The sequence below is a fragment of the Lepisosteus oculatus genome, chromosome 5, assembly GCF_040954835.1.
Source record: "Lepisosteus oculatus isolate fLepOcu1 chromosome 5, fLepOcu1.hap2, whole genome shotgun sequence".
Lineage (NCBI taxonomy): Eukaryota > Metazoa > Chordata > Actinopteri > Semionotiformes > Lepisosteidae > Lepisosteus > Lepisosteus oculatus.
Genome location: NC_090700.1, coordinates 38,078,201 through 38,093,463, shown reverse-complemented (window position 1 = coordinate 38,093,463; position 15,263 = coordinate 38,078,201). Strand labels below are relative to the sequence as shown.

At 39.7% G+C, this 15,263-nt stretch overlaps 1 protein-coding gene across 1 annotated transcript; it reads left to right on the top strand.

Annotated features, from left to right (window-relative positions):
- The first annotated feature begins 820 nt into the window (after nt 1-820).
- On the top strand, nt 821-7,287 carry LOC102686931 (acidic mammalian chitinase-like). Its single transcript, XM_006628452.3, has 11 exons — nt 821-845; nt 983-1,012; nt 2,118-2,322; nt 2,787-2,843; nt 3,078-3,243; nt 3,416-3,540; nt 3,658-3,781; nt 4,234-4,416; nt 5,065-5,181; nt 5,869-5,995; nt 6,912-7,287. The coding sequence occupies exons 1-11, from the start codon at nt 821-823 to the stop codon at nt 7,112-7,114; spliced, it is 1,362 nt and encodes a 453-aa protein (XP_006628515.2). The 3' UTR covers nt 7,115-7,287.
- Nucleotides 7,288-15,263: the final 7,976 nt, after the last annotated feature.

Here is a 15,263-nt window from a genome sequence, read left to right as displayed (position 1 = left end):
TACTTTCTCAAGACCCTCATATCAGTCTGGTACACCTGTTTTAATCTTTTTAGACTGCAGTTGTCAAGGAACCAGCAATAACCTGCGCATCAGTAGCATCAATATCTGATTGAATCCTTCAGGCCTAAGCATAGTTTTTCCCCCTTGGTTCTGTAATAGGGGGAATAACCTTGAATGAAAATGGAAAATGATCCATTTTGGAGAGTGTCTTTTTCTCACAGATTCTTTTTTACAGACATAGTGCGAAGGCCAGGCTGGGACAATTGGGCTATGTAACTGCTCAAGGTGCCACTATCAGGTGCTTTGATCTGTTATCTGCAACAATCATTTCCTCATAACTTCTTGAAACAATCAGCCATTAGGCCACTGTACTTTGATACTCATTAGTTTAATATAAATAACTTTGAAACACTTATCTACTGCAGTTGCTCTTCCTACTCTCTTGAGAATAAAGGTAAATGTGGTTTGTTATTAATATTAGCAGTATTGTTATATATTGTAATTTATTTTTTGGATGGATAAATGGATAGATCCCTGGCGGTTTTGAACTTTCCAGTGAATCACATCTAGAAATAAACACCTGCCTCATGAAATGTGACTGTGTAGCATATATCAAGGTTAGTGTGCATATATGTGTTGAGTCCTGAGCATGGGTTTTGCAATGACAAGCCTGGATTATCTGATGGTGGACAACAAAGAAAGCAAGGAGCTGGTGACTTGATCCACCTTGTCATGCTAACACGTAAGCTGGTGTTATAGATCATCGAGGAATCAGCAACCATCGTGCCGCCTCTGAACCTGACGACAGTGAACAAGAGCAATGTCAAGACTCACTATCTCAGCAGGTAAAGTCATCTTTATCAACATTGGATTTTGTTTATTTATATTATCTATTTTATGTATAGTACATATATATATATACATAGTTGAAATATGATATTCTGTTCAGTCATCCTAATAGTATATGTCTCTTCTCCTGCAGGGCTAGCACTGCTGCTGTGTATTCAGATAGGTAAGCATTGACACTTTTCACTTCTCCATTTATTTCAAATGTCTTGCTTTTGGATTTAAATCATAATGGGACCTATTTTTGCAAACCCAAGCACTTTGAGTCTAATTTTCAATATCATATTTCTAAACTGGAAAGAAAAATGAAACTATTCTTGATTTGTTCAATGAAAAACAAAACTATTGAGGTGCTGTCCAATGAAAATCACCCAGAAACATTAAGTGGGACTCTCTACACCATAACAATATTTTATAAGGTGTCAATGTTCCAGCACATGTCAAATGTCCTAATGGAAGCTTTTTGTGCCAAAATGTTGACAGTTTATAATAAATTACCTTCAAATAGAGTGCAACCTCCTCAAATGAAAATCACTAAAAATGCAGTATTGCTCTTTTCTGTTTAAGAACTTCTTGGTATGATTTAAAAAAAACTTAACTCTGAAAACTGACCTCAGAGAACTTGGTGTCTCGACAGAAACTTGTAATTGTGCTTTTCTGGATAATGACCAAGATTTTCCTCATGCATTATTTATTCAGTTGGAATTTGCCATTGCTTGCTTTTCTGAAAGTTTTGCCTTCTGTAAAGCTGTTTAGAATGCTATTTCAGCACCTCTGAGTAGTTTGCTTCCTGTAACACTATTCCTAAGAGTGCAGCACAGTGGTTAATGTCTTAGAGCCCTAAATTCCAAGCTGGCTTCCCTTCCATGCTGCATACACTAATGCTGTATCCCTGAATGGAGATCCCTATCTAGAGTCCTCCAGTTCACCCAACTGTATGAGTGTTTACCAAAATTGCTTGGATGGGGGTAGTACAGCAATTGGACGAACATCAATCTGGGGGCAGTCATGCACTATGTCAGCTTAGAAACTGGGATAATTGCAGGTATGGTAAGTATGAGCCTGGGTGTGGACCTTACTCAGTTAACTACATCTGCTCCTAACTCTGAAGAATACTGTAACTTTAACTGTACCCCAAAAAACAAAAGCAGAGGTCAAATTAGTTTCACATAGTTTTGAATGCCTCCACCCCCACAGACAAATGTTTTTAAGATCATAGATCAGCATCCCACTTTTAAGAGAACCTTGCAAAGATCTGTGTGTTTTTCCAGGTTCTGCCACCAAACTGGTGTGCTACTTCACTAACTGGTCCCAGTACAGGCCTGGCGTTGGCAAATTCCTCCCAGAAAATGTGAACCCCCACCTTTGCACTCACCTGATCTATGCCTTCGCCAGCGTCAACGAAGGTAATGAGCTGGTCACCTATGAGTGGAACGATGAGACTCTGTACCAGTCTTTCAACGGCCTGAAAAAGAGGTTAGTGTGTATATGTGTATCTGCTTTCAGCCTTACAGAAAGCAACACTCTCTCTTTGGCTAATTAAAACTGACTCAAGCATCAGAAATTGAATGAGCTTTAATAGGATAGAGAGAGTAAAATACAGAGCTATTATAAAAATATATATTTTATATACTGCCTTTTGTGTAAATAAAACATCCCAAGGTGCTCCACAAAAATAAAACAGCAAAAACAATAAACACAAAAATACAATAAATAAGCCGACAACACAATTAAAACAAACTAAAAGGGAAAGCTGGGGTGTAAGATATTTAAAAGAAGTCATGTGTGATCCTTCAGAGTCTCCATAGCCATTCAGAGCCCAAGCCAGCAACTCGATACTGTTGGATGTCTCCCTTCACAAATAGGTCACAATTCCTCCTTCCTGACTCCAGCTCTGCAGAAGGATCTCCACTTGTGATTTTCTCTCTGTCTTTTCTCAGAAACCCTCAGCTGAAGACCCTGCTGGCTGTCGGGGGTTGGGTTAATGGAACCAGCCCGTGAGTACTGCTGGCAGACACTGGGATACCAGTTTAACACAATTTTACATTTACATTTAAAATGCAACATTTTACCGAAGCAAAGCCATACTGTAAGTCAAAGTATACAAGAAAAGTGTAGTGTGGGTAATGACCTTGATCATTTTTCATTTGCAGCAATTAGCCCTCTATGTTATGATATTCAGCAAGTCTTGCAGTTCAGCACTGATCATTTTCTTTGCCCGTCTGTGTCAGGTTCATCAACCTGGTGACCACGCAGGCAGGGCGCAACACGTTCATACAGTCGTCCATCCGTTTCCTGCGAGAGCACGGCTTTGATGGGCTAGACCTGGACTGGGAGTACCCTGGGTATCAGGACAGCCCCCCTGAGGACAAGCAGAGATTTACAGCCCTGGTGAAGGTGAGCTGGGTCTCAGCAGCCTTCTCTGCTCTGAGAAATGCAGGTTACTCCTCTCCCCCACCTTCTCACCATCATCTTTATGGGATCCATCTGTTCCTTGCTTGCATGTAAAATAAGCTCACAAATCCCTCATTTCTCCTGCCGTTGTCTTTGCATGTGTCTTGGGCTGCAGGAATGTATGGCAGCATTTGAGAGGGAAGCCACAAGCAGCAAGCGTCCCAGACTGTTGCTTTCAGCTGCAGTGGCTTCTGGGAGGTCAAAGGTCGACAACGGTTATGAGATCCCGGAGATCTCCAAGTGAGTGTCAAGACTCTGATGTTATCCCTGATGTTTCCAGTTCTACCTGAGATTGGGCACAGCTGTGACTTCAAATAAGATTTAGTCAAGTGAGCAAGGCTCTGTCTATCTCTCCAGGTATCTGGACTTCATCAGCGTAATGACCTATGACTTCCACGGAGCCTGGGAGAACAATACTGGACACAACAGCCCTCTGTACCGTGGCCCCATGGACAAAGGAGAACTCCTCTATTTCAACATTGTAAGAGCACTGCAGAAAAAACTCTAGAAAACAGTTCACATTACACAAAATCCAGGAATCCTTCTGTTATCCTCTGTTAGAAAACCACGACTAATTGCTCATCTTAACTGTTTTAAAGCCAAGTATACCGGCACCATTAACCATTGATATTCACTTCTGGTCCCAGTGGACAGCAGTGTCTCTTGTTTTCATTCCACCCTGGAAGATTAATCACTTCATTTGAATCAATTGTTCAATTTTTTTGTCTTTATTACCATTGTTTCCAAGGCTTTACTCATTGAGGATTGTCAGTTACTATATAACCTGGTGGACCCCAGTAGTGAATATCACTGCCTTAAACCTTTGAATTTTCCATTTCTTTTACAATAACACTGTAAAGTAAAAATAAATCATTATTGCTTCTCTCAAGTTCTGTAGTCATTATCTCACTCTCTTTCTCTCCATGTCTTCAGGACTCGTCTATGAAGTACTGGCGCGATCAGGGGGCACCTGTAGAGAAGCTGCTGGTGGGCTTCCCCACTTATGGACGCTCCTTCCAGCTGGCGTCCAGTGCCCACAGAGTTGGGGCTCCTGCTGACGGACCTGGGGCAGCTGGGCCGTACACCCGGGAAGAAGGCTTCTGGTCTTACTACGAGGTGAGCGGGGAACCTACAGTACACTGACTAACAGAAATGTTTTAGCAGGAACACAAAGCTCTCTGCTAAAATAGGTAGAGCAGTCTTGACATTGAAACACATGACACAACACCAAATATAAAAAACAGAGCAGCCAAAAACCAGAGCAATCCCATATAGCTTATCTTTGCAGGACAGCATGTACTGAAGTGTTTTAGGACATCTAAGGAATTGTGGGAGTCTAGAACAAGCTACCTACCCAGCTTTGTTATCATGGGATCCAAGAATTAGTTAGCAGCTAGTAGGTAGATGGGTTAGATGTGCTCAGCATCCTCTTCTGATTTGTAACTTTTCTTATATTCTTGTCTGAATAATTCCATTATACCACTGGGTGGCCATTATACTATCACAGGGTCCTGGTCAGCCTCTACTGGTGTCCAGGCTTATTGAGTAGCTCATGGTTTATCAGGACTTTTGCTGTCCTTATTCATTTCAGGATACCCTTCAAACCTGTTGAGTCTAGCTACTTTGCAGATAAATAAATCAAATAGTTAGATGGCCACTTTCTATCATAGAAATGCAGATTTGAGATAGAAGTTAAACAATCTAAGAACTATTGTTTTTTTTTTTTCATGTCTGTGCCTAACAACACAAGGTCTTGTTTTTCAGATCTGTTCTTTCATCCAGAGTGCCACAGTCCACTGGATCCCAGAGCAGATGGTTCCTTACGCCACCAGAGGAAAATCATGGGTGGGCTTCGACAACAAGGACAGCTATGACTACAAGGTATCCCTGCAGCAGAGATTAACTCTACTGTCACAACTAATCAAACAAAACACTGGATGAGAAAACCTCTAGACAATGTTTGGTTGCAGGACTGGTGCTGCTCAGCCCAATAGGAACTGTAGATTCATATTTTTGGTGTCTGTGCTAGGCTTAGTAGCCAGTGGTGCTAGATTAAGGCTGAATGCCTCTCAGTCAGAATCCCCCCTAAAATCTTTTCAAGCTTAGAATGAGTTGATAAAGTCACTCTAACAAGAATGTTTCTAAACATATCAGTGCTTCATTTAAATATAGTTGAAAGTCTAATTGGTTTTAAATGTTTGCCGGTGATTTCAGATTTGATATTTCTTGTATTAGTTGTCTAAATGAGGTCTGATGTATCCAGCAAGACACCCACACAGAGGCTCAATACACAATGCTGTACTACTATTTTTTCAACTTTGTAGATTGTTTTCAGAAGACATTACTACAGACAGATACATATTCATATTCATTCCTAATACAAACCCTAACCCCAACCCTGAGCATATTCACAGCCCTAAAACAAAGCTATGAGCCCTGCTGTTGCAGCTGTTATGCACCAGTCTGTGTCTGTCTACCTGCTATCTTTTGGCATGGTAGTCCTCATGGCCTCTCTGACTATCCTCAACACCTCACTGTCTTCCTGTCATGCCTCCCTCTCTGCCTCAGGTCCAGTGGCTGAAGGACCATAATCTGGGCGGGGCCTTTGTTTGGACACTGGATCTGGATGACTTTGCGGGACAGTTCTGTGAACAGGGCCGTTACCCCCTCATCAGCCACTTGCGCGACCGGCTAGGTAAACCAGGGCACTGGTCACCCCCCCAGGGTTGATTCTGGTAGTGGATTTTATTCTCAGTGATTCATCGCCATTGATATATTCCTTGTTTCCTTCCTGTTTCCACTGTCCCAGCTGGCTCCATGGGTCTGCCATCTGTTGTATAAGGTTTTGAAATAGTTTCAGCCCCAGTCCTATTCCATTCTTCCAGATTTATTTGAGGTTATACTGTATGTGTGCATAATGCTGTGTTGAGATTGAACAGCATGGTCCAGCAGTTCCAGCAGTTTTCAGCGGGACTGGGATTGATTAGTCCATTATTAAATAAATAAGACACTAAATAAATAGCAAGTTATAAATACATCCACTGTAGAATAATCATATTGGACTTTATGCATGGCAACGGCAATGAAACATTATTAATCATTTATCATAATAGCACTAATAAAAGCTAGAAACAAGGAACTGAAACCTCCTTTTGGCATTTATCCCTTAGACTTTGCTATGTTTGCAATGGTGAGAGATCCAGTCCAGCTAATTAGAAGTGTAACGTTTAATTAACTTTATCTCTTATATTGAATAAGAAAACCTTCTGTGGTAGAGCAGAAGAATAAAGTGATACTGTGTTTAAAAAAAAGAACAGTAAAGCAAAGGCCATCTCTTGTGTTCCCCCTGTGAACTGTCTGCAACAGTTCACACTGGTGTCAGGAGGAGTCCCAGTCCAGCAATCAGTTTCTGTAGAATTGCAATAACTTCTATGCCATGAATTAAGCAGTGATTTAGCTACTGTATCTTTTGGAATTAAGATCCAGGTTCCCTTATTTATACAAGTTGCCTGGTCGGCTGTTCCTAAGAGTTCACGATCTTCCTGAAACAGGCGAGTTGAGACTGTCCAAGACCAAACTTGGGGAATGACCACGTGATTTTGCTCTTGCAGGTCTTCCTCCTCCCCCCACCACCACGGCCCCTCCCCCCACCACTCCGGGAGATGACTTCTGTGCCAGCAGACTGGACGGGCTGTACCCCAACCCCGCCGACCCCACCACCTTCTACCACTGCTACCGCGGGGAGACATTCCTGCAGAAGTGCCAGCCAGGCCTGGTTTACGTAGATGCATGCAAGTGCTGCAACTGGCCGTAGAGTGCTTGGGCCAGACCGGGCAGCACTCACTCCTGTCGAGGTCACTCTGACAACAGACATCCCCCCGAGCCCCAGAGATCGGCCTGCTTTCTTTGAAGTGGAACGACAAGGCATCCCAAGATACAAAGATTAAACTTCTTTCATTAGTCTGTTTTTGCTATTGTTCTTTATCATTGTAGTGTTCTTTAGAGTTTCTTCATCTGAAATAGAAACAGAAAATAAAAACTGAATTAAGAGGAATTTAGGCTAAGTTGCCCTTGAATTCACATGCAGTAGGATTATGGATGTATAACTGAAAGATACTGTGGTTCAATATTGCTGAGCTTTGCAGACTGTTTTGCTTTGTCTTGTCAATCAGTCAATTAGCTCATACATTTGCCTTATAAGGCCAGTATGAGGACGTCAAAATATCATAAGTTAATTTTATCAATTTTACTTAGTCAACGCAAGTCCTCAAAAACTAAATTCAAAGTTATTGTGTAAAGTGAACAGTGATTAATTGTATTAAGTTAATTTAATGATCTAGAAAGACTGCTAAGGATTAATTGCACTCTTTTTTAATATATCGAGATAAAACTATGGTTGATTCTAGTTAAGCACTCCCTACATCCTTTACACACAAACCTAACACATTTGTTCTACTAAGTACTTTTAATGAAAGGGGCGTAATAACAAATTCAAATGACACAATCCTGTCACTGCAGAAGTTGGGCACAGCACATTCCCCAAATCATTAGTTTAAACTGAATTTCCCTGAAGCGAGCCTACTTCCTTTCGAAAAGGGAGGAAGGAGTAGATGCCTATCAAAAGTAATATAATGGACCAATAAAAAGCATTACATAAAATGTAATCAATTATCTGCAGTTCAACAAATAACTTACCATTGAGCTGTTTGCCAAAAAAGAAATGCAACTTTAGAAAACTTATACTCATAACCCGGAAAGTGGTTCTTTCAGTTGCCTCGACAGTTGGACTTGGTCTGCATTGAGGAACAGATGTTTTAAGTTACGTCCAAGATGTTCTTTTATTAGGAAAAAAACAGACCCAAACGTTTATTGTGTGAGGTGATAGACTGACAATTACATAACCCTCTTATCAATTACCTTTGGAATGTTGCATTACTGGGGTTAATTTGTGTCCAATCACCATGGTAGTGAGAGCAAATAAGTAAACATTCTTCTAATTCTACACCTCTGTCGCATAGATCTTTGAGGACCATGGAAAATGTTTATAGATAAAAATATGTAATTCAAGTCAATCTGTGATTAAACTAAAAGATTGTTGTTTTTCTCATCTGTATTATCCGATCCTTCGTTTTCACAAAAATAGCAAAAACAACAAACATATCTTTGTTGCACCCACAAGTGCAGTTATTAAGGTACTAGTTTCGGAGTCATAAATTAAAACCACAGTTGGCCAGAAGTTTAGACTGCACCGTTTCTTGAATAAAGAGTAAAACTAGAACTAATCACGATTTATTCATTTTCATCATAATGGTTCATTTCAGGAACAATATGCGCACTTGTCATTGATCATAACAGTTGTGTCTTATATATGACAGAGTCCTGCTGTCTGTGAAAGAAGAGTCAATTATTTCGTATGCATATGGCAGAGCAGCCTTCTCTGGCCAGTCTCTCTGAACGGTTATAAAGTTAGTCCTTTTATACAGTGTAACAAGCAAAGTTTGGCATAAATCAGTGGTTCTCAAAGTTCTATGGTCCGCGGACCACTTACACCAAGTCACCGATGTGGTGGACTATCTACAGTATGTCCACTTTTCACCCTGTAAAAATCATCACATTAATGTACTAAAAATAACTAATATTGAATTAAATTTGATGAAAAGTACTAATATTTTTACCATCAAAGCTGCCTATTTATTAATATATTTATTAATAACGTTTTTATTACTTAAAAAGTTCATGTGAAGAATGGAGCTGCTTTTGTTGAGCAATCAGAGAAGTGATATCTGGATCCAAGCTGGACAACTTTGGTCTCACGTCCGGAAGCAGACGCAGACATCACATCAAGCAACCTTCTGCTTCCTTGCACATCACATTTATCAAGCTGTTGGAATTAGAATTACAGCACTGCTGGTATGCTTCACAAATTACCTCACTCGCATTTTCACTTCTATTCTGTATCTTACTCGCACTTGCGCTGTCACTATCATCGCTATATTTGCGTTTCAGAGTCCCAGATTTAAGCCAGTGCTCCACAATAACCCTTCTGCTTTGACTGCTTCTTTAAATTACACTTTGAACTTTCAAACTGAAAGGCGGCTATTCAAAAATGAGAACACAACGGTACGAAATGGAGTTTATAACGAAAGTTCAGGAGGGATGACAACAGCCAAACTCAGTCGTACTCAGCTGTCAGTAATTAGCAATCGCTCCCGTCATCCTTCCTCCACCAAATGCTATAAATACCAACGTGATTTCCTACTCTCCCTCGCGTGCGACTTTTGCATCCCACCTCCACCTCAACTCCACCTCTGCAGGGACCCCTTGGTTACCCTGCGTAGGGGTCCTGGTCTCCTCGTCCTATGGCCAGGAGGCCGGCCCTCAGCCAAGCGGGTTAAGCCAATATCCGCTCAATAATAGTTCTCCATAACACTTTGATCTTGGACGTTGTCGTTCTTAGTGAACAATAACAAGTGCAATGGTCGAATCACACTCACATATCAAAACGTTAACAGCGTAACCACGCAATCATGACACCTAATTCAAAACCTGGGGTTCAAAAAAAGATTGTAGATCGGGTTGGTCTTGTGCGGGTTGATACTGTATATGACCAAAAGCAAAATATTGCAGAAAAACGATCATTTTGTATCTTAAATTAAAGTGATTTAAAGGTTTAAAACTGATGATTTACCATATTTAAGCCCCAATTGGTTGTATCACAAGGCAAAGTGGGAGAAAAAGTAAGCAGTGTATTACAAAGAAAAAAACATAATGGCAACCTCGTTAGAGCAGATCAGAATACAACTCCATAACAGTGAGATACAAATAAAGAAGAGAGAGCGACAAAAGAGCCAGGTGGGAGACGTTTTTTCAAGCTAGTCAGAAGAACAGAGTAAAAAAGCACAGGTTAAGTTATCTGCATTGATTGTGAGGCACTTTACATAGATGACAGTAACAAGACTAGGCTACATTAGTCTGTTTAAAACGAGGAATCTGGATGTGCTGTTTCAATAAATGTTGATCAAATGAATGTTTGAATATCGTTCGGAGTAGGTTCGGACCGGCTTCAGGTCAGTACTTTTCTCACTTTAAATCAGGTTGGGTGGGTGCAGGTAAAAAAAAGGCCGACCTGTGCATCACTAACGACAATAAACTGCTGCACGGTGGCAAGGATGTCTCGTTTTTAGTGTGTGACCTCATTTCATTCGTGGTGCATAAAACACAAACACTGAATCGATAGGCACTGATGGGGAGAATGAAGAGGCGAGGTAGTCCGCCATAACTCAAATTCGTTAAAACACAAAGGCAACAGAAGGGTACAGCAAAGGAGAATGAATGGAATCTTTGCCCTTTCTGCAGATCTTCAAGTCAGCCAAGCCTACAATTACACTGGTGCTCGCCCCATTACTGACACACACAGTCCCCTTAATGGCTGGTGAAACCCCGATACCTAGAACCAACACATAAGTCCCTCCTCCCATATTTACAGCTTGCAGTTTTTAACAGTGCTCCTAGGGGAGCCCCTTTGTGGCAAGCACTACAATATTCTTTCCTCTAACTTAAACAGCGTAGACTTGTTTTAATAATAATAATTGCTTACACTTATATAGCGCTTTTCTAGACACTCCACTCAAAGCGCTTTACAGGTAATGGGGATCCCCTTCACCCCCACCAATGTGCAGCATCCAACTGGATGATGTGATAGCAGCCATAGTGTGCCAGAACGCTCACCACACATCAGCTATCAGTGGGGAGGAGAGCAGAGTAATGAAGCCAGTTCAGAGATGGGGATTATTAGGAGGCCATGATTGGTAAGGGCCAATGGGAAATTTGGCCAGGATGCCGGGGTTACACCCCTACTCTTTTCGAGAAATGCCCTGGGATTTTTAATGACCACAGTCAGGACCTCGGTTTTACATCTCATCCAAAGGACGGCGTCTGTTTACAGTATAGTGTCCCCATCACTATACTGGGGCATTAGGACCGACATGGACCACAGGGTGAGCACCCCCTGCTGGCCCCACTAACACCTCTTCCAGCAGCAACCTTAGTTTTTCCCAGGAGTTCTCCCATCCAGATACTGACCAGGCTCACACCTGCTGAGCTTCAGTGGGCTGCCAGTTGTGAGTTGCAGAGTGATATGGCTGTTTTTAAGAAAGATGATTAGGTCAGCCCGCGGACCACTGGTGGTCCACGGACCACACTTCGAGAACCACTGGCGTAGACAACAGATAACGCAATATCCTTAACAAATGTTAACAAACAATTATTTTTGAGCTGGGTTAATGGACAAACCATTCTATATATTGGAAAGTTTTAGAGCACAGCTTCAGAAGAGAGGATATGTGTCCAACGTTTCATAAGGCGTTGTGCTCATGTTATTCTTAGTCTTGCTGACACAACACAAATCCTGTGGTGCTCGCAGACCCACAAAGGTGAACAGTTTAATTATTTGCCGAGATGCAAGAAAGATTAAAGAAGAGTAGTTTAACATTTCTTAATTCCTCATAATGATAAAGTAAAACATGTACTTTTTTTTCAATCATGTTACATAATTTTAATCTGAATTTCTATAACCATACAGTATATATATATATTAACCCTCATCCTCATGGGTGGTGAAGGATTTAGGCTACCCAGCTACACTAACAGTGACAAATATAGTTTATTTTCGTGGTCTTAGAGATTATATGAAAAATAATCCTGGACAAATTTGTAACTATGTTAGGTTACGTCAAATTAAGAGCATTCAAATGATTTTATTTTACAAGTATGTAAGTGCTAGCACCTAGTACTTTAAGAATACTAGCTAAAAAGTTTTTTTTTACTTTATATCAAATCAGTATAGTACAGTAACCTTTATGTTAACTAATACCTACAAGGCTCATGATATTAAAGAGATACTGGGTGATTTCATTGGACTTTTTTGCATTGTATGGCACAAACTAGGTATGAAAAGGTGTCTTATCATTGTATTAAGATTGTAGTGATGTACAATCTTGTACAACCAATGGCAAGACACCAAAACAAACTACAGCTGTAACCATTCCTTAATAAGTAAGGGAATAAAGGCAAAATGTTCAGACATGCTTTGTCTTAACGCGCTTGTGTATCCTATATCCTATCTGATCAATGATGAAAAAAAATATTGTATATATAACTATATACAGTATGTATATTTCTGGCTCTGTGACATTCTTTGATATTATTCTTTAATATCTCTTCCACTGTGTCTGTGTTTTTTTAAATGTAAATACCTAATATTTAAAATCTAATCTAATCTTGAAGGTAATTATTTAATAAAGTTTATTGCCTATATTCGTGTTTATATGCCTCTGTTCAAACCCTGAGCTTTCTTTTTCACACATTGTGACCTATCGCTGCTGGGACAAGAGGACCCTGTGGCTTTCTGATCATTTCTGAAGGCGAGAGGTAAGAGTTACCAGGTTGTAGAGCTGCCAAGTTTGTAGGAGCCTGTGAGAGCCTGTGGCTGCTCACTAACTCCAGAAATCGTTCCCACACTTTGTGGAGACAAACTGGAGATTGAATCTTAACAGCTGCATCAGTATTGTGTAACATCCAGTCAGTTCACTTTGTTGTATATGGTGTATGATTGGTTTGTTGAGACAGAAATTTAGACAGAAATAAATTGTTTGTAAATTATTAGACCACAGCTGGGATGAAAGCTGTTCAAATATTTGTCTGAGTGGATGTATATAGAAACATGCAAATGATTTTCTTTATACTTTTTGCAAATGGCCAGTATTACCTCAGTGTGTATTGTCCCAGTTCTAGCTGTTTGCATTTACATATGAGTGTAAGAAAGTATACAGTCAGGAGCGGTTTAGGAGCTAATTGATCCTAGAATCTTATCCAGCTTTTTCCTGAAAAAAGTGATGTTATCAGCTTCAGCAATATGGCGGGGTAGCTTGGTTTCAGACTTCAACAATTGAAATGCTCGTCCTCTTATATTCAACTTGTGCCATCTGGTTCATGTTTCATTGCTAATTTCAATAACTCCAATGAGCTGATTTTGCCACCATCCTCTAGGGTGAATACCTGAATTGTAGGCTAAACAGATCCGGCTTTTTTAGTCCAACAGAGTAGGATATTTCTTTGAGCTGGAATGTACCTGATTACTCTTCGCTGATCTAATTCCAGAGTATCTTCTTTGTAACAAAGTGATCAAAGATTTTTACTATATATATATTTTGTTTCAGAACCAGGATGATGTATAGTTAAATTTATTACAGCTATATTAATTTGTCTCCTTATTGCTTTCCCACCTTAAAAGATGGACATTTTATTTCAACCTAAGTCTTTTTCTTAGGTTGCTTCTTCATATATCACATCTTATAGCAGTAGTTTTTGGCTTTTCTACCTGCATGTACCTGAATCTACAGGTAATTATTCTACATTAAATATCATCTGCCAGATGTTTGCACAGTCTTGAGTTGTAGCTTAATCGTTTTGAATTTCTATTGCTGGTTCTACAATGTTTGTTAATTATTATTCAATTATTACAAAAATGTAGTATAATATCTCTCTGTAGACGATTTCACACTTGTTACTTTTATTTCCTTGTTTTTCGTAAAAACACATTAAAACTCATCACTTGTATCAATGTTGAGCAAATTCCAACTTGAAATCTCACACAGACATGATCTGCTATCAGCCTGCCATCTCTGTACTTTGGTATTGTAATTAGTTTTACAGATTAGCAGTAAAGGTGCAAAATGGCTTTCAGATCACTACAGGTAAATCATACTGCTCTTTGTCACTTTCTGTTACTTTTACTATTAAAAGGAAAGGAAGCGGCTGTAGTCTTTTAAAATTGAACATAGACTTAATATGTTTCTGCACAATTGTTCTTTCTTTCTGTTTATCATTGTGGAATTGACTCCTTTTGTTCCATGAATTCATTGAATGTTAAATTTGTAATTAATTACACCGTAAGCAAACAACTTTTAAAATACAGGTGCATTTCAATGTTCTTTGATTAACCTGAATTCTGCTTTCTAAGTACTTCATAATGATATTTATATAAATTAAATGAGAAAAATGTGTTCTGGATAAAACAATTGCCATCAATTGTAATCCAGTGAAATGGAAATTTAAAAAGTATGAGAGGAAAAGAATAAAGCATCAATGAGTATATAATACAACTTATTATGAACTTATATATATATAAGTTCACAAGGCAAACAAAAAGATAATGCTCTACAAAAATACTGTGGAAATTAAACGCAGATAAAATATTTCAAGTAGTTTTTGACTAGAGTTTCAAGTAGTCAATCTTAGATTTGTTCAGACTGTTTTTTTTAAAAGGCCTATTCATGCATTCTCTCTATGTGATGTTTGAAAAATAGCTGGTATTTGGGAGCAATGAGACATGCAAAGACTTGGGGAAAAAAAAACAGCTGTGGTTTAGCATTCCATGCTGTGCTGTGTGAAAGCGAAAAGCATATCCGTTCAGTGTGAGAATTTGATCAACAGTTGTGGTCTGCAGTGGGGAGTCTTGAGAAGGTGGGTTCTGAGAGAAGTTATAACCTGAGGTACAGTATATAACTCAGTTAAGGATAGGTCCTGATGCCTTGAGGGTGTCTGTATCCTGGGGTCCCAGTGCAAAAGCTGAACTGTGGACCCATGTTGTGTGATGATGATGATAACAATATTCTTACACTTATATCGCTCTTTTCTGGGCACTCCAATGAAAGTGATTTACACAAATAATTCCTCTCCACCACTACCAATATGCAATCCCACCTGGATGATGTAACAGCAGCCTTGCCTTGAAGGGATAAAGTTGTATTAATTTATTAATTCAGCAAAAACAGACATGATTCAATCCTTCAACCCTACTGGGTAGTAGCTATGATTCATCTGCTAGGGGAAGTTAGTCTTTGACCAATCCAAGAGAGAGTATTGTTTCAAGCAGTACTTTATAACTCTCTCTCCTTCCTTGT